Source organism: Chrysochloris asiatica, unplaced genomic scaffold, assembly GCF_000296735.1.
Source record: "Chrysochloris asiatica unplaced genomic scaffold, ChrAsi1.0 scaffold00422, whole genome shotgun sequence".
NCBI lineage: Eukaryota > Metazoa > Chordata > Mammalia > Afrosoricida > Chrysochloridae > Chrysochloris > Chrysochloris asiatica.
Window position 1 is genome coordinate 1,240,021 of NW_006408940.1, and position 19,552 is coordinate 1,259,572.

At 40.0% G+C, this 19,552-nt stretch overlaps 1 protein-coding gene across 1 annotated transcript in view; it reads right to left on the reverse strand.

The window, feature by feature from the left end:
* BRD7 (bromodomain containing 7) overlaps window positions 1–19,552 on the reverse strand; it is a 199,835-nt gene that overhangs the window by 5,143 nt on the left and 175,140 nt on the right. The window contains exons 12-14 of the mRNA XM_006876865.1: window positions 18,138–18,249; window positions 6,260–6,316; window positions 3,840–3,951 (exon numbers count right to left, since the gene is read on the reverse strand). Coding sequence (XP_006876927.1) covers window positions 3,840–3,951; window positions 6,260–6,316; window positions 18,138–18,249 — 281 coding nt within the window. The remainder of the gene's footprint in view (window positions 1–3,839; window positions 3,952–6,259; window positions 6,317–18,137; window positions 18,250–19,552) is intronic.

The window sequence follows — 19,552 nt, forward strand, 5'->3', positions numbered from 1 at the left end:
CAATTCGTAGTATTCTGTTATTATCGTTTTGATTTCATTTGGTTCTGTGGTTTCTAATGCGATTAATTTGTGTCCTCTCCCTCTTTTCTTTAGTTAGTATTGCCAATGGTTTGTCAAATTTATTAATCCTTTCAAAGAACCAGCTTCTTGTCCTGTTGATTCTTTCTATAGTTTTTCGGTTTTTCATCTCATTTATTTCTGCTCTTCTCTTTATTATTTCCCTTCTTTTGGTGACTGTAGGTTCCCTCTGCTGGTCTGCTTCTAGTTGTTGAAGGTGATGTGTTAATGTGTTGATTTTGGCTCTTTCCTCTTTTTGGATGTGTGCATTTATTGCAATAAATTGACCTCTCAGGACTGCTTTCGCTGTGTCCCAAAGATTTTGGTAGGTTGTTTGTTTCTAGGAACTTTTTGTGAATTCACGTTTACTTTCTTCTTTTACCCAGTCACTTTTCAGCAGTGTTGTTCAGTTTCCATGTATCTGACTTTACTGTTTTGGTTTTCTTATTGTTGATTTCTAGTTTTATAGCGTTGTGGTCTGAGAAGATGCTCTGTAGAATTTTGATGGTTGTGAATTTATGGAGGCTTGCTTTGTGGCCTAACACATGGTCAATTCTGGAGAATGTTCCAAGTGCACTGGAGAAGAATGTGTATTGTGCCATTGTTGGATAGAATGCTCTGTATACATCTATGAGATTGAGATGGTTGATTGTGTTGCTAAGTTCCTCTGTAGCATTGTCAAGTTTCTTTCCGGTTGTTCTATCCCTTTTCGAGAGTGGTGTGTTGAAATCCCCTACTATAATTGTGGATTTATCTATTTCTTTCTTCAATTCCATTAAGGTTTGCTTCATGTATCTTGGTGCTTTTTCGTTGGGAGTGTATATGTTTATTATAGTTATGTCATCTTATTCGGTTGACACTTTGAGTATGAGACAGCGTCCTTCTTTGTCTCTTAAGCTAGTTTTTATCTTAAAGTCCACTTTGTCGGAGATTAGTATAGCCACTCCTGCTTGTTTATTCCTGCTGTTGGCTTGGTATATTTTCTTCCATCCTTTGACTCTCAGTCTGTTTTTGTCTTTCTGTGTAAGGTGTGTCTTTTGTAGGCAGCATATTGATGGATCTTGTTTTCTTATCCATTCTGTCACTCTTTGTCTCTTTACTGGTGCATTCAATCCATTGACATTCAATGTAATTATTGATAAATGTGAACTGATTGCCGTCATTATGTTACTTTTTTGGTGGTGTTGTTTGTTCTTTGTTTCTGCTTTCCTTCTTGAATTGGGTTTGTGTTTTTTGAGTTGATTCTGGTCGGTTTCTTCCTAGTTTCTCTGTTTGCTTGTTCTGTTTGGGGGTTTGTTTTTATGATATGTTGTGGTGTGTTGACTTTCTTTGTAGTCTACTAACTTTTCTCTGCATTTAGGATACTCCATTGCATCCTGTAATTTACCTGGCTTCCCCACCACCTGGGTTTTCGTTGCTGCATTTGTCCCTTCTTTGACATTGATACGTTTATGTCCTTTGCTTGATCTCTGAGCTCCCTTGTGTTTGATGATGTAGTCTTGTTCTGTTCCGGTTTCTGCTTTCTGATGGCTGTGTTTCAGGTGGCGTTGCCATTCCTGTCAATCTCTGTTTGTCGTCTGTTCTTGTTGGTTCTCCTTCCCCAGAACTCCCTTTAGGACGTTTTGAAGTGCTGGGTTGGTTTTGATAAAATCCCTCAGATTCTGTTTATCCTGAAATGTTTTGATTACACCACCATATTTGATTGATAGTTTTGCTGGATAGATGATTCTTGGTTGACAGTTTTTTTCTTGCAGGGTTTTGTATATGTCTCCCCATTGCCTTCTTGCCTGCATGGTGTGTTCTGAGTAGTCAGCACTTTTTGCTTGCCTTTATAAGTTATACTTCTCTTCTTCCTGGCTGCTTTTAGTATTCTTTCCGTGTCTTTGATTTTGGATAGTCTGATTATTATATGTCTTGGGGACTTTCTTTTGGGGTCTATCCTTCCCGGGGTACGTAGGGCTTCTTGAATGTTTATCTTCTTATCTTTCAAGATGTTAGGGAAGTTTTCCTCCAGAAGCTCCTCAACTAAATCCTCTGTGGATTTCTTTGATTCTTCTTGTTCAACATGAATCTTAAGACTCTCTTCGGATTGTTTTATCCTTTTGGCTGCGTGCTCTTCTATCTTGGCAGCACTGAGAGATTTGTCTTCAAGCTCACTAGTTCTGGCTTCCATCTCTTCTAGTCTGCTCCTCTCACTTTTCAGACTGTTGTGTATTTCTGATATCTTGTTATTGATCACTTGGACATCTTTTTGCAGGTTTTGAATTGTTTCCAGGGCTGTGTCAATCCTATTAGATTGTTCCTTCAGCACTTTCCTTACTTCTTCCTTATTTTCCTCTACTCCTTTTTGGAGTATTTGATTTTGTTTCCTTATCAGTCTTCTGAATTCCCTCTCAGGCATATCTAGAACCCGCTCCTCCTCCTCTATGAAGCCTTTGTCTCCAGCTCATTTACATCTTCTGCTCTTTTTTGCTTTTGGACATCCTTCGATAATGTTAATTGTTTCTTATTGAGCATGATTATTCTTATTTTATTATAATTATTGGTAATATGATCAGGAGATAGACGGTGGGCGGGCGGTTGGCGGGCAATTTGGGCCTCAGTTGGGCCTGGGCTTCAGTGGCAGGCCGTTTGGGCCTCAGGCGGGTGGGTTGACCCTAAGGCGGGCGGTTTGGGCCTCTGGGTTCCTGGGTGTCAACGACTGGGCTACAGGAGGGTTGGGCCTTGGGCGGGCAGTTTGGACATCAGGGGGCCTGGGTATCAGCAGCTGGGCATCAGGCGGCAGGCCATTTGGGCTTCGGGCGGGTGGGTTGAGCCTAGGGCGGGCAGTTTGGGCCTTTGGGGTCCTGGGTGTCAGCGACCAGGCTGCAGGAGGGTTGGGCCTCGGATGGGCAGATTGGGTATCGGGGGGCCTGTGCTTTGGGGACCGGGCTGAGGGTGGTTGGGCCTCAGGGGCCCTGGGCCTCGGTGACTGGGCTACTCAGCGGGTTGAGCCTCGGGGGCCCTGGACCTTGGTGGCAACTGGGTTGTGGGCCACCTGGGCCACGCGGGGGGTTAGGCGGTTTGGGCCTCAGTTGGGCCAGGGCCTTTGTGACCAGTCTGTGGGCGGGTTGGGCCTCGGGGCAGGCCTTGGCCTCAGTGGGCATGCCTGGGCCTTGGGAGGGCCTTGGTCTCAGTGGGCGGGCCTGTACCTTGGGCGTTCCTGAGCCTCGGCAGCTTGGCAGAGGGCTGGTCTAGGCCGAGGCAGTGGAGGGCGGAGGGTAGTGGCTTCAGGGAGGTGGTATCTGTATCTGATGACGTAAAAAATGCCTGTCTCTCTGTACCGTGGGTACCCCGAATTTCCTGATATCCACGCCGATATCTCTCTATGGCAAGGAAACCCCTTTGGGAGGGGCTTTGTTGGCTCCTGTGCCTTTGTTAGTTTATGCTTCCTCTCCTCTGGAAATGCAACCTTCTAAAAGGGGTTGCTCTAGCCCTGCACTCCAAGCTCTGCAGGGGGCGGAGGCACTCGCCGCAGGAGCGGGAGCCGAGTGCAGGCGGGCAAAAGCTCAAAATGCCTGTAATTCCTCAGCAATTTGATCTTTTAAAAAAAACAAGTTCAGAATGTTGAAATATAAGATCTTATGTCTGCTCAAAGGCTGTCTGTCTGCTTGACGGAGGTTTCCTGTGCGATTCTGCCTGTTTTCCCCGGAGCCTGTCCTACCTGAGCTGCCTGGTCAGGGAAGCGCCGGAAGCCTCTGTGACATTAAGTTTTGACTGCCTGTGTTTGGAAACAGTCTCACCTTCAGAGTCAAAAACTTCAACTGGAATGCCAAAGTTTGTGACTGCTTTCAGTGCTGTGAGCCTGTCGGGGCTACTGCAGTCCAAATGTTCTGCCGCCTCTATTTCTGTAACCTGTTTTTTAATTAGAAAAAAAAAAAATAATAATAATTGAACTTGCAAAGTATGACACTAGTAACTAGAAATAAGTAAAATGATTTCTGTTGTATTGGGAGTCATAATTTTGATGCCTACAAAAGGATGTCCAACCAGATTATACTTTCAAAATACGATTTCAAATCTCAGAAAAAAGTGTCCCTCTATAAATCTAAATTTCCCTGTGATGTGTTATGTATAGTTTGTATCATTTGTTTTATACAAGCATCTAAAAGAAAAATCAATAATTGCCTAGGTGTGCCTGACTTGTATAAGAGCTTTGGGTGGTTATAACAATGTCTTGTGTATCTGACATACAATAGTAAATGTCTCAGCCCACCCATTTCCATTCCTATAGTAGAACTTTTCTGAATGACTCTTTATAAAGCTGGGGTATCAATGTTGCATGGGAGACACAAAATCCTAAAAAGGGTGGAATTTTATTTTTGGAATCATGGGACTAAAGTTTCCATAACCATAACACTGCTTTTTAGGAATAGATGAACCAAGACAATTAACACACAATTAATGATTCTAATGTACATACTATGGTATTGCTTTCCAAGCAGAATCAGTCTGAATACCTGATTTCTTAGCTATAATAAAACAGCAGAACTGCTCTGTAGGGTTTCTGAGACTGTAAATCTTTATGGGAAAACCCTGCCTCATCTTTCTCCTTCAGAGTGGAAGGTATGTTTGAACTGCTGACCTTGCAGTTAACAGACCAATGCCTAACTCACTACACCATCAAGATTACTTCTTGCCTACATATGGGCTAGAAAAGTATATGGTGAAGAAAATGTAATTTCACAACTTGGCACCAGTATATATTATGGTTTGCCATTTTAGCTGGGCCCTTAATCCTATTCTATTCTTAAATTCTTAACCAATTTCCTTTCCTATTCTCACATTTTCTTTCATTCTTGCCCCCTCAACTAAGCACATGAACTTGCTTGCTATCTCCTTCTTTGAAAATAACAGGGCTATATAAATTCCTTTACCTTGACATCAATCTTTACTTGATCCCTTATCTCCAGTTTCTCTTTTCCCTCAGTTAAAATGCTTAACTCTCTCCAACCTTAAACAATTTTTTAAACAAGTTTTCTCGACTCATTTAGGTCCCTGAAAAGATACTTGCTACTTATCTTCTAGTGGGGCTTCTATGCAGCATGACACTGATGAACCCTCTTTTCTTCCAGGCTATCATTCTTTCATGCTTTTCCTACTTACACTAGTGTTGTTAAGTGCTGTCAGGTGGGTTCCAACTCATAGTGACACTGTATAGGATTTCTGAAGAGTAGCTGGTGAGTTTGAACTACCAAAACTTGCAGTTCAAACCGACCTTACAGTCCAGTGCATTAACCTGCAGCGCCACACAAGGACTCCTCACTATTAGCATACTCCAAAGCTCTCCCTTTGTCCTTTTTCCCAGTTTATTCAAGAGGAGCTTTAAAAAGCTCATGGAAAAAATTCCATTTTCCCACGAACCTTTGGAAACTCTCTACTATGTTTTCTATGCTAATGATTGAAACAAACTCCACCTTTAACTCAATTTCCAAGTCCACATTCACAGATCAGAACTTCGATATACTTCTAAAATCATACCACACCAAGGTGCACTCTTTCTCCTTCAGTTCTATCTACTCCACACATCAGGTCCTGTCAACTTAAGTTCTATGATAGTTGCAAAATCTGAATTCCTTTACATTGTCATATTATGTTTTGTTTTTTTTTTGTTAGAAAAATGCATAGCTTCTCACTGGTCAGTCTTCTACCAGTCTCTCTCCTCAACATTTTATCAAAGCATTTTATCATCTAGTATAAAAACTTCTTAGCAATGCAAACACTCTTCATCACTTGTTCTTCATCATCTTTCCATTCACGTCTCACAAAGTAGCCCTCAACAATCCACTTTCTGAGCTCTTCACACCCTGCTCTCTTGGACATACTGTCAAGACAGATGTAGTTCTGCCACTTGAGATGCCTAGCGCAACATGTTTGGGTAATGCCTATTTCTCCTCCTAAACCCAGTCCATTGCACATCTCTTCAGTGAAAAGTTTATGTAAATTCGGTTATTTTTCCAACCAGGGTTTCCAGAGCACAGATTCTCTTGTTTCTAGGCTTGTTCATCCACTCACAAGTACTAAGCGCCCCACAATCAAAAGTAAATTTCTTTTACCTCAGCTGGTACACAAACACTAATTTTAAAACAAACAGAGCTTTAACATATAGGTCTATTAGCTTTATCTCTTTTTACATTTCTTGTAAAGAATATAATGTAATTACCTCCATGTCTTTTGTTGAGTCAAGTGTCTTCGTCTGGCCTTCATCTTCAGTTAATGACTAGATGGGTCAAAAAAAAAAAAAAAGAAAATCTTAAAACATACAAAAAGGAAAAGTAAAGTACTAAGTTTCATGGTAAGAGAAAGGAATAATATAAATTATTGGAAAATGAGCCAAATTTTTTGTTGTTGTTACTAGTTGGCTCCAACTCATAGTGATCCTATGCACAGCAGAATAAAACACTACCCAGTCCCGAGCCAACCTCACAATCTTTGCTAAGCCTGAGTCCACTGCAGCTGTCACTGTGCTAATCCATCTTGTTGGGTGTCTTCTTCTTTCTCTTCAACCCTCTACTTTACCAAACATGATATCCTCCATGGACTGCTCTCTCCTGAAGGTATTTCTGAAGTATGAGAGACAAAGTCTGGTCATCCTGGCTTCTAAGGAGAATTCTGTAGGTACTTCTTCTACCAAAGATTGGTTTGTTCTTTTGGCAGTCCATGGTACTTTTACTATTCTCCTCGAAATGTCATTACTCAAATGTATCATTTGGTCTTCCTTATTTACTGTCTAACTTGCATATGCAAATGAGGTTATATAAAAATACCATGGCTTTTATCAGGCCATAGTATTCAAACTGTCATCTTTGCTCTCTAACATTTTAAAGAGGTCTTGTGCAACAGACTTGCCTAATGCAATATGTTCTTTGATTTCTTGACTGCTACTTCCATGAGTACATCCAGAAGAGTTGTGGGATGACATCAAGAACATCAAACATCAAGAAAGCAAAAAGGTATTAAGAAGAGAACAAACAAGATGGTGAATAGGGTAAAGGTGCAGTGAGGAGCTTGGTCAGCAACAAAACAGAATACCAGACCAAGCCGGTTTAGGGGATGTTCCCAGAACTCTGAACCACATATAAAGGAATATTTAGAAAGTTGGAAGGCTTACAGCCTGTGGAATTTGTAGCAAAAGCAAGAAATCCAGTGCTTTCTAATCCAAGACACTCAGCTACTCCCTGAGCAGCCATCTTGGGTGAGACCAAATTGGGGAAGGACCAGAGCAGCCATGGACGCCTGACAGAAACGCAGAAATAAAGATCTGGACATTCTTTTTCTTTTTTTATATATGTGTTCATTGGTCAGTTGCTGCTTGCACATCTCCACTGTGGTGACTAGAGGGGTGCCTGAATGAGTGGACACCACACCCCCACCCCAGAGGGATCTATTATGCATGCATACAGATCTCCTCAAAATTTAAAGGGAGATTTCCATTTAAAACCGAACAGCAGCACAAAACGGCCACAGGTGGCCCTGAGCCGTTTATCAATAGGAAAAAGGCCTGAATGGGAGTTGTGGAGCAGGACAGGCAGACTATAAAAAGGAAACAAGCTGAAAATTAAATCCTGATTTATGTCGTAACAACCCAACAGTGGCATCTTGAAATTTCTCAGAAAGAAGAATGAAAAGGGCAGCCCATCTCCTGATCACATCTACCTGGAGGCAATCAGAAAGCACAAAAAATACCAAAACTCACACCCATCTAAGTACTAAGGCCACAGCTAACTACTGAATATGCACAAAAAACAGAAGCAGATGATCAGATCAGCACATGTCCAGAAATGAGATAAAGTGACTTGAGACAAATGAGCTGGAGGGAGACCTACACTCCATACTAGAAGGAGGGAAGGCTTTGGAAATGCCTGAGAAGGAATTCAGAAAAACTATTATAAAATGTTATCAAAATACTTTACAATGGAGTTTAGAAAAATAAGGAAGAAGTCAGGAAAGCACTACAGGAACAATCAAATATGATAAATACAGCACTGGAAACAATTCAAAACCTACAGAAAGAGGTCCAAACAATATATAAGAAAATATCAGAAATGGACAATACACTGAAAAGGCAAACGAGTAGAATTGAAGAGATGGAAGCTAGAACTAGTGACCTGGAAGACAAATCTCTCAATACCACTAAGATAGAAGAGCAAACAAAAAAAGTATAAACAAATCTGAAGAAGGCCAATATTCATGTTAGACAACATGAAGAAGAATAACTTAAGAATTATCGGCATTCGAGAACAAGAAGAATCACACAAGTCCACAGAAGAAACAGTTGAAGAACTGCTGGAAGAAAATGTCTTTAGCATCCTGAAAAGTGAAAAGATAAACATTCAAGAAGCTCAACAAACCCCAGGAATGATATACCCTAAAGGAAAATCACCAAGACATATTATAATCAAGAATTTCAAAATCAAAGATAAGGAGAGAATCCTGAAAGCAACCAGGGAAAAGAGAAGTGTTACATACAAAGGCAAGCAAGTCAGATTAAGCTTGGATCTCTCTGCAGAAACTGTGCAGGTAAGAAGGCACTGGGGAGACATATATAAAGCCCTGAAAGAAAAAAACCTGCCAACCAAGAAACCTCTACCCAGAAAAGCTGTCAATCAAATACAATGGTATGATTACACCATTTTATTAAAATATTCCAGGATAAACAGAAGCTAAGGGATCTTGCCAAAGCCAACCCAAAGATGAAAAACATCCTAAAGGGAGTTCTGTGGAGTATGAACCAAGAAGAACAGACAACAACCAGAAATTGACATACGCGGCAGCTTCATTTGGAACTCAATCCACAAATGAAACAGTAGAGAACAGAATAAAACTATAAGAACAAATTCAGAGGATCAGGGAGGTCAGTCTGTGATTAAAACAATTACAATGTGAAAGAAGGTCAACACATAGGAACAGATGTTGCAGAGGTTCGAGGCCCTATAGGCCCAAGTGTAACAGATCTAGCCACTTGGCAGTCAATGGCAAATTGTTTTTCATCTTAATATTCAGTTACATGTATTAATTTAATACAAGAAGCCCTTGATAATCCACACATAAATGTGATATTTTCCTAAAGCCGAAACGAAAGGTTGCAAGGTCAAGCCTTCCTCCAAAAGATTAACTAAAAACATCTTAGCTACTTCACAGTTCTTTGTTCTACAGACAAAAAAGCCACCCACCCTGAATCTCTCCCAAGTGTTAGCTATTCAGCCAAGTTCCTGAAAACCTGGCTTAGGAAGCCAAAATAGCGGGACTCTGCCCAAGCTTTTGTCCTTACCTCTCACCTTCCCCCAACTGAGCTCAGGGGCTATAGATATGTTATTTGAGCCTGAGAAACCAAGTTGCTGGCCTGGGATTCGAACCAGCGAAGTACGATGTAAAGTTACCTGAATGTCTGGAAAATTACTGATGCTAGCTGTACCTTGCCTAAGTCCCTCCCAGCTTGGTGTGAAGCTCCTCCCCTAAATAAAACAGAGGCCCAGGCCTCCCCAGGTGTGCATTACAGGTTGGAGGGCATGCAGTAAAGACTGCAGTGCATTACAGGTTGGAGGGCATGCAGTAAAGATTGCAGTGCATTACGGGTTGGAGGGCATGCAGTAAAGATTGCAGTGCATTACAAGATGGAGGGCATGCAGTAAAGACTGCAGGGCAATGAGTTGCTGCCTGCAGAGGCCACGATGCCTGTAGCCCCAAGTCTGCCCACCAGTGATGTATCCACCCTGGTTTTGGGGTGCCTCATTGTCTCCCTTCTTCTGTTTGTCTGTGCATTCTTTCGCTATCTCTATTGCCGCTGGATCTCCCCTCCTCATGAACCAAACACTTGTGAACAACACATATATGCAGAGTCCAGTCCCCGGCAAATAGAGATCCAGGTGGTAAGAAGGTCAAGTAGATTATAGGATAAAATACACTGTCTTAAATGGAGGGAAAAGTTAATGGAATATAAGGTAACCACAACGCTGTGGGTTGGAGGCTTAGGGAGAGGTGGAGAGAGGCAATGGTAGAGCACAGGGTAAGGGCAGACACATCATAGTTTGGGTGTTGGGGAGGGTAATTCAAGAAGGGGGAGGAGTTGGAAGAACAAGGTAGATGGGGGAACACAGACAGGTTCACATGAGCTAAGTGGAACAGTGGTAAATATTGATGCATGCTCAACCTTGGAACAACAGGGCTCAGTGATATAGGGATCTAGGCATAGTTTGAAGAGGGGAAATAATATTAAGATGCTTGACTGTCTTGTGATTATTGGTTTCTCTTGCCTACTATTGTACAATAGACACTTGAACGGGATAGAAAGTAATGTCGGGAAACATGCTTCTAGAAAACATGTAAGCCCTGTCTTCAGCCTATAACTGACTGGAATACCTAAAAGGGGTTCTAAGAACTTGCCCAGCGAAACAGGCCTCTTGCAGAGCCTTTGCAGAGCACAGAATCTTAGGAGGAATCTTGAGTCCCATTCAGAACCTTCTGAGGTGGGATATCCCCACTAGAAATGACAAGCAGACCAGCCTGGAATAGCTAGAGTGACAGAAGATACATCTTCAAAGAAAGATCAGAAGGAAAAACACAAGAAAAAACTGTCATTATGACTGGAGTAAGCAAAAATAAGTAAGCTGTCTGCTGGGAAGCCATCAAGGTAAGCAACCAAGTTCCTTCAGGACAAACCTCACTTTAATATTGAAACTCAAAGGGAACACATGAACAGGCATGTAAGATTGCTGGCGACCACATTTGTCTACTTGTGAGTGGAAGAGGGGGAAAGGTAGCAATGAAGAAATGGGCTGAGTTCAATCACGGTCCATTGACCTGCAGATGAGAGAAACAAGATGAAGGGCTGGTTGGTCCAAAGTGTGGTGAGACCTGAGGACATCTGAGCCCATGTACAAGGACACAGCCACAGAGGGCTAGAGCTGACAGTGAAACATCCAGCTGATATGAAGTGAGGGGAGATCCACAAGAACACTCAAACTTGCAGATAGTACCCATTTGACCTAGCCTCAATGGCTTGATAATCAGAACTCAACTAGAGGAAGATTAAAAACAAAACTACTTCTGATACAGGAAACAAGGATAAATAGCTACAATTTGACCTATACTTATTATGGAGGTAATAGCTCAAAATACCAACAGACAGGGAAGGAGTCTTCACATCAAGTATCAATGCTGCCCCCTCTATATACAGGGTAGATAGGGATGGGCAACCTGAAATGACATTGGCTACCTAAAATGAGGGAGTGATAAAGGCATGAAGTGACTGGCTTACAAGGTTTCAAGGGGGAGCTTAGCTTACTAGTGTGTGGGGAAAGAAAGAGACCCCACTGAATAGTTTTCATCTTGTCTAGTCTAGATGGGTCTGGTTAAAAGAATTGGGGATAAGATTCTTATGAATCACTAGTGAGTAATTGTTCTCATGACTAACTGCGACTGTCACAATTGTAAAGGTAGAAGTTTTGTAACAAAAATAGGGCAGTGGTTAATCATACAGTCCAGAAACAAAGGACCCTAGGATTATCAAGGGAGAAGAACACAAGTGGAATATGAGACTTATCCAGAGAAGCAGTGAGGCCATAGATGGAGGCAGAGACTAGGACACAGAGAGAGGGAGCAGATGAGGACTCTAAGATTCATGGGAAAAGAAGGACTAAGAGCTGGCAGGCAGGAGTCAGACTTGCAGAATGTGCCCTTTGGAGGAGTAAATTATTATATATGCCTGAGTGTTGAAATTTTTTTTTTTTTTAAAAGGAGCTAAAGTAAATAGAGCAAAACACTGTTAACTGATGATACATGGAGGGGATAATAATCATTGTAATGAAACAGGTGTATGATTTGTTGAATGTAAAACTAATGATCTGCCCTGTAAACCTTTACTCAATCCACAATAAAAACCTTAAAAAAAAAAAAAGTCATTAAGATGACAAGAAAAAAGGAAAAGATCAAAACGGATACTAGAAGAGATACTGAAACTTGCTCTCCAGCGTAGAGATCTAAAGCAAATGCAAGAAATGAGGTGCAAGAGCTGAACAGAAAATTTCAAAGGTCAGTTCAGGAAGAATAAGTAAATATTACAACAAAATGTGCAAAGGTTTGGAGTCAGAAAACCATAAAGGAAGAACACGTTCAGCATTTCTCAAGCTGGGGGAATTGAAGAAAAAATTCAAGCCTTGAGTTTCATAATTGAAGGATTCTCTGGGCAAATTATTGAATGATGCAGAAAGCATCGAAAGAAGGTGGAAGGAATACACAGAGTTACTGTACCAAAAGGAAATGGTTGATGTTCAACCGTTTCAAGAGGTAGCATATGATCAAGAGCCAATGATACTGAAGGAAGAAGTTCAAAGGTGCACTGAAAGATTTGGCAAAAAACAAGGCATCAGGAATTGGTGGACTCAAAATTGAAATATTTGAAGAAAGTGAGGGAGCACAGGAGGCACTCATTCATGTATGCCAAGAAATTTGGAAGACAACTATCTGGCCAACTGATTGGAAGATATCCATATCTGTGCCCATTCCAAAGAAAGGTGACCCAATGGAATGCAGAAATCATTGGACAGTATCTTTGATATCCCATACGAGTAAAGTTTTACTAAAGGTAATACAGAAACGGCTGGAAGCACACATAAACAGAGAACTTCCAGAGGTTCAAGCTGGATTCATGACAGGCTATGGACAACACTGTAAAGTATGAGTATTCCAGAACAAGTAACTGTGCTCAGGGGAATTTGTACATGGACTAAGAGGCAGTTGTTAGAACAGAACATGGAAACACTGAATGGTTTAAAATTAAGAAAGGTGTGCGATAGAGTTTTATTCTTTCACCATACTTACTCAACCTGTATGCTGAGCAAATAATCCAAGAAGCTGGTTTACATGAAGAAAAACGTGGCATCAAGATTGGAGGAAGGCTCATTAACAATCTAAGATATAAAGATGATACAACCTTGCTTGCTGAAAGTAAAGAGGACTTAAAGTATTCACTGATGAAGATCAAATAGCACAGTCTCCAGTATGGATTGCATCTCAATGTAAAGAAAACAAAAATCCTCACTACTGGACCAATAGATAACATTCTTCTCAATTGAGAAAAGATGGAAGTTGTCAAGGACTTCATGCTTCTTGGATCAACTATCAAACTCATCAAAGCAGCAGTCAAGAAGTCAGATAACATATTAGGCAACTCTGCTACATGAGAACTTTTTAAAGTGTTGAAGAGCAATGATGTCAGCTTGAGGACTAAGGTGTGCCTGACCCCAGCTATGGTATTTTCAATAACCTCATATGCATGTGAAAGCTGGACAGTGGATAAGGAAGACCATAGAAGAATTGATGCTTTTGAGTTACTGGAGAATACTGAAAGTGCCATGGTTGCCAAAAGAACCAACAGATCTGTGCTGGAAGAAGTGCAGCCAGAGTGCTCCTTGGAGGCCAGGATGGCCAAACTTCGTCTCTCATACTTCAGATATATAGTCGGGAAGGACCAGTCACTGAAGGATATCATGTTTGGAAGGTCAGAGAAAAAGAGGAAGACCCCCAGCGAGATGGACTGGCAAAGTTGCAGCATCAATGGGCTCAAGCATGGCAATAGTGAGGTTGGCCCATGACCGGGCAGTGTTTCATTCTGGTTTATATATGGTTGCTATGAGTTGGTACCCACACTCGATGGCACCTAACAACTACTTCCATGAGTGTTTATGGATGATCTGAGGACAATGACGTCATTGACAACTTCAATCTTTTTTCCATTTATATGGATGCTGTTTATTGGTATTTTTGTTGTCTTTACAGTGAGGTGCAACCCATACCGAAAGCTGTGGACTTTGATTTTTGATCAGCAAGTATTTTAGGATCTCTCTGCTTTCAGCAAGCAAGGTTGTATCAACTTTATATTGCAGGTTGTTAATGTGTCTTCCTCCAATCCTGATGCCATGTTTATCTTCATATAATCCAGCTTCTCAGATTATTTGCTCAGCATACAGAGTGAATAAGAATGGTAAAAGAATCCAATCTTGGTGCACACCTTTCTTAGTTTTAAATCATTATGTGTACTCCCTTGTTCTGTTTGAACAATTGCCTCTTGATTTATGTACAATTAAGTGTCCTGGAATACTCATTCTCTGCAATGTTGTCCATAGCATGTCATGATTCACATAATTTGCAAAGTCAACAAAGCACAGGTAAACATCTTTCTGGTATTCGCTGTCTCAGCCAAGATTCATCAAACATCAGCAATGATATCCCTCATTCTATGTCGTCTTCTGAGCCCAGCTTGAACCTCTGGATTCTCTGTTAATGTATGTTTACAGCCATTTCTTCATTACTTTTAGCAAAACTTTACTCGCATGGGATATGAAAGATATTGTCTGATTTCTGCATTCTGTTGCATCACTTCTTTTTGGAATGGGCACAAATAGATCTTTTCCAGTCAGTTGGCCAGGTAGTTGTCTTCCAAATTTCTTGGCATAAACGTGTGTCTCCATCGCCGCATCAGTTTGTTGAAAGATTTCAATTTGTATTCCATCAATTCCCAGTGCCTTGTTCTTTGCCAATGCCTTCAATGCACCTTGAACTTCTTCCATCAGTTATCACTGGGTCTTGATCATATGCTTGCTGCCTCTTGAAATGGTTGAATATCAACCATTTCTTTTAGGTACGGTAATTCGGTGTATTCCTTCCATTTTTTTTTTTTTTTTGATGCTTTCTGCATCATTCAGTATTTCAGTATTTTGCCAATAGAATACTACAATATTGCAAGTCAAGCCTTGACTTTTTTCTTCAGTTTTCTCAGCTTGAGACATGCTGAGTGTGTTCTTCCCTTTTCATTTTCTAATTCCAGGTCTTTGCATATTTCATAATAATATTTAACTTTGTCTTCTTGAGCTGACTTTTGATGCTTTCTGTTCCGTTTTTATCTCCTCATTTTTTCTATTTGCTTTAGCATCTCTAGACTAGAGAACAACTTTCAAAGTCTCTTCTGATAACCAATTTGGTCTTTTCCTTCTTTTTTGTCTTCTTACTGACCTTTAGCTTTCTTCCTATATGATTTTCTTGATGTCATCACAGAACTCTTTTTGTCTCCGGAATTTAGTGTCTAATGTATCAAATCTCTTCAGATGATCTCTAAATTCAGGTAAGATATGTTCAAGGTCATATTCTGGCTCTCGTGGACTTGTTTAAAAAATTTTCAGCTTTCAGCCTGAACTTGCATATGAGGAATTGGCATATGAGGAATTGATGATCTGTTCCACAGTCTGCCCTTGGTCTTGTTTTAGTTGATGATATGAAGCTTTATCACTGTCTTTTTCCATAGATATGGTCAATTTGATTTCTGTATATTCCATCTGGTAAGGTCAGATGTATAGTCATCTTTTATGTTGTTTAAAAAAGGTGTGTGCAATGAAGAAGTCACTGGTCTTACAGAGCTCTATCATGCAATCTCCAGCATCATTTCTATCACACCAAGGCCATGTTTTATGACTACTGATGTTTTGTGACTGATGATCTTTTTCCTGTTTCCAACCTTTGTATCCCAATTACTAGTAATTATCATTACATCTAGACTGCATGTTTGATCAATTTCAGACTGAAGAAGCTGATTAATTTCATCATCAATGGCTTTAGTGGCTGGTGGGTAAATTTGAATAATAGTGGTATTAACTGGTCTTCTTTGTAGGCGTATGGATATTATCCGATCACAGACAGTGGTGTACTTCAAGACACACCTTGGTATTTTTTTTTTATGATGAATGTGATGCCATTCCTCATCAATCTGTCATTCCCAGCATAGTAAACCATATGACTGTCAGATTCAAAATGGCCCATACCAGTCCATTTCAATTTACGAATGCCTAGGAAATCAATGTTTATGTGTTTAAGTTTCATTTTTGATAATTTCCAATTTTCCTAGATTCATAATTTATGCATTCCACATGTTCTGATTATTAATGGATGTTTACGGCTGTTCCTCTTCATTTTGAGTTGTGCTCCATCAGTGAAGGAAAGTCCTAGAGGCTTTAATCTATTCATGTCATCATGGTTAACTCTCTACTTTGAGGTGAAAGTTTTTTCCCAGTCATATTTTGAGTGCCTTCCAGCCTGGGGAGGGGTTCAACCTACAGCACTGTATTCTCTTCATCGTGTTTCAGTAATCAATATTCTGGTGCTGACAGTTATTTTTAACTGTCATTTTGTAAGTCTGTTAAGTCAGAAGTACCCACTTTACTAGTTACTTCAAAATTGATATTTCTATGCCTGATCATAAAGTTATGCATATATTTATTGCAGTATCTGATAAATACCTACATAAATAGAGTCTGTTTTCAATACAAGTTGGCTCTAACTAGAAGAAAGGAAGGCAGAACTCCAGAGACTTTTTACATTAACATAGGATTATTAAAAATGTTCAAATATTACTAAGAATCTAAAATGTTTCCCAAAATAAATATATCATGGACATTTTATCATACAGGATATTATAATAAATATATCATGGGCATCAATCAATAATTATCTACTATCTTACTTTGAACAGTGTACTGTGATTAATTTAACTATTTCCCAATTTTAATATAAATAATGTTATCATGATATCCTTATCATTATCATTATCAGTAGACTGTGGTTACTCCATATGATATGGAGTATGGACAGTTCGCGCCCACCAGCCACTCAGTAAGAAAAAAATGATGTTTTCTATTCTCACAAAGATTTAAAGACTCAGAAAATCCTGTACAGGGTCTCTATGAGTCAAAATCTACTCTATAACACTTAACAATAACATACATATAACTCTTATTCTCTATGATAATTCAAAGAAGAGGAACTTCTTGAGCAAAGGGCAGAGAAACTTTAAATTTTGAGACATACTACCATATTAATCAAATAAAGGATATTCAGTTTTGGTTAAAGACAAGTCAGATTAATGAAAAGGATAGATTTTTGAATACATGTACAATTTAATATACTTTGAAATATGTGAAAAAACAAGCCCATGTGGTAAGATTTCATAGCAGTTAACACTTAGCCTTAAATACTAACCTGAGCTTTGTTGACAGGTCACAAGAAATGGTAACCATATGTAATTATGAGCACAGCACATGGCTGTTATAGTGACCATGAAGAGTTATGACCTCCAAGCTCCAGAGTTCCTCTGACTATGGTGACAAGGGCACTCCAGTTAACAGTGCTCAACGACATCAGCAGAAACATTATCTGCTTCAAATCTTTGAGCCAGGGAGCACAATAGCTCCATAAGGTAAGCACTGGGCTGCAAACCACGAGCCCACTAGCTGCTCTGCAAGAAAATGATGAGGCTCTCTGCTACAGTAAACATTTAAAACCTTGAACCCTATTTAAGGTCTCTATGAATTATAACCAACTTGAAGGCACACAACAACAACAGTAATCTCTTAGTCAAGATTCTGAATGAGTCCAGTTTATAAATTAACTCGAACAGCAACTTAATCTATTCATAGTTTATTAATAGAAGACAGCAAAAAAAAAAAAAAGGTAAATCTTAACTTTTTTAAAGTTCACTGCTGCATAAATAAAGTGACAATTCCATTATCACTTTAGATGATATTTCTAACGAGTTTAATCACTTCACTTTCCTTTTTTGTTAGGGCACATAGGATTTCAGTATAGTGGCTCTGCGATCCACAGAGTTAGCTGTTTGAGGCCACCAGCTGCTCTGCAGCAGAAAGATGAGGATCTCCGCTCTCGCAAAGTTATATAGCCTCGGAAACCCTATATAGGGTTGATAAGAGAACCAACTTGATAGCACTTAGCACAGCACTCACTGACTTCTGAGCTGTAAACTCTATTTTTGAATCCTACTGTATTCCTAAGATGAGGAAATAATGATAATCTTCTAGCCTTCTCAGATCCTGAGAGCCAACTTACTTACTTTCATTCATTGTTTTTCACCCATAGTTTTCATCCATGCTGGGCTGTCTTTTCAGGGAAACATCTGTCATACCAAGGTTTCATAAACATTGAGATTAATACTTGAGAGTCAATAATAAATTACCCTGCTTCTTGAGCAGGGCTCTTACCATCTCCAACTCTTGTAGGGTCTGAGAATGCCCTCCTTTTGTTAACGTATCCAATAAACTATCTGCCATAACATATGGGTAATCTTGACAAGTGGTCAAAAACTCATGGATGCTGAAAGAGAATGTTGGCAAAGTTACTTTCATATAAATCTCCACTGGTTTAATCTGTCCACAGTCATTAGATGTTCTTAGTTTATATACCACAGCCTTCCAAAATCACCCTTTTCAAATAGCAATTTCATCTTTTTAGGGTCAGGCTGGAAATATCATCTCCTTTGCACTCACTTTAATCAATGAAGAAATACTATAGGCTCATACTGGCTTTTCAGCACTGCAGGTGCTACTTCAATGGCTCATACCATCATCTCACATCTAGATGATGATGAGAGTATCCCTGCTTCTGCCTTCATCCCCTACAGTTTCTTCTCCACATACCATCAAAATGATTCTTTTAAAATTATAAGCCAGATTGGTTACAGCTCTGTTAAAAACCCACAGGTATCTTCCAATTACACTTAGAATTAAATATCAAGTCCATACAACTATCTACCCACACACACCTGTTAGTTTTTAGACTTTCAGCTTTGTTTGCTCAGCTCCTTCCTTGTTGGTCCTCAAAAATGAAAAGTAGGCTCCAACCTCAAGCCTGCTTGTTTTCTCACTTCCTTCAGTATTTGCTAAACTTTCAATTTTTAGCAAAACTTTCACTAACTACCATATTTAAAATCACACCCCTATCCCAATCATGGAACTATCTAGCTTCATTTGCTGCTTTACCTTTCTCTAAAGCATCCAGTAACATCTGATAGGAGGGCCTGGTATCTTTTCTCAGTGTTCCTCCCTTATGAAGCCCCCAGCACCTAGAAGAATACCTAGCAGATTGGGCATTCAATGTCAATTTTTAGAACTCATGGATGAATACTCTGGGAAGAATTGGTTCATGCTGGTGAGAACAGGTCTAAAAGCTACACTTTGATCTTCAACTATACTCTATCTCTGACTTAAGGATCCCTGTCTGGTTCTACTATAATCAAAACAACATACACATGAATGATCAGATTCTCCATGTTAGAAAATTGTTGTTGTTAGGTGCCATCGAGTCAGAACCGACTCACAGTGACCCCATGAACAGCAGAAGAAAGCAATGTCCAATCCTGGGCCAACCTCACTAAAGCTGCCACACTTGAGTCCATCAATGCCACCACCTGGCCAATCCATCTCATTGGGGGTTTCCTTTTTCTCTCCGACTCTCCATCTTACCCAGCATGATATCCTTCTCCAGCGACTGGTCCCTCCTGACAATATGTCCAAAGTATGAGAGACGATGTTTGGCCATCTTGACCTCTAAAGAGAACTCTGGTTGCACTTCTCCAAAACAGATCTATTGGTTCTTTTGGCAGTCCATGGCACTTTTA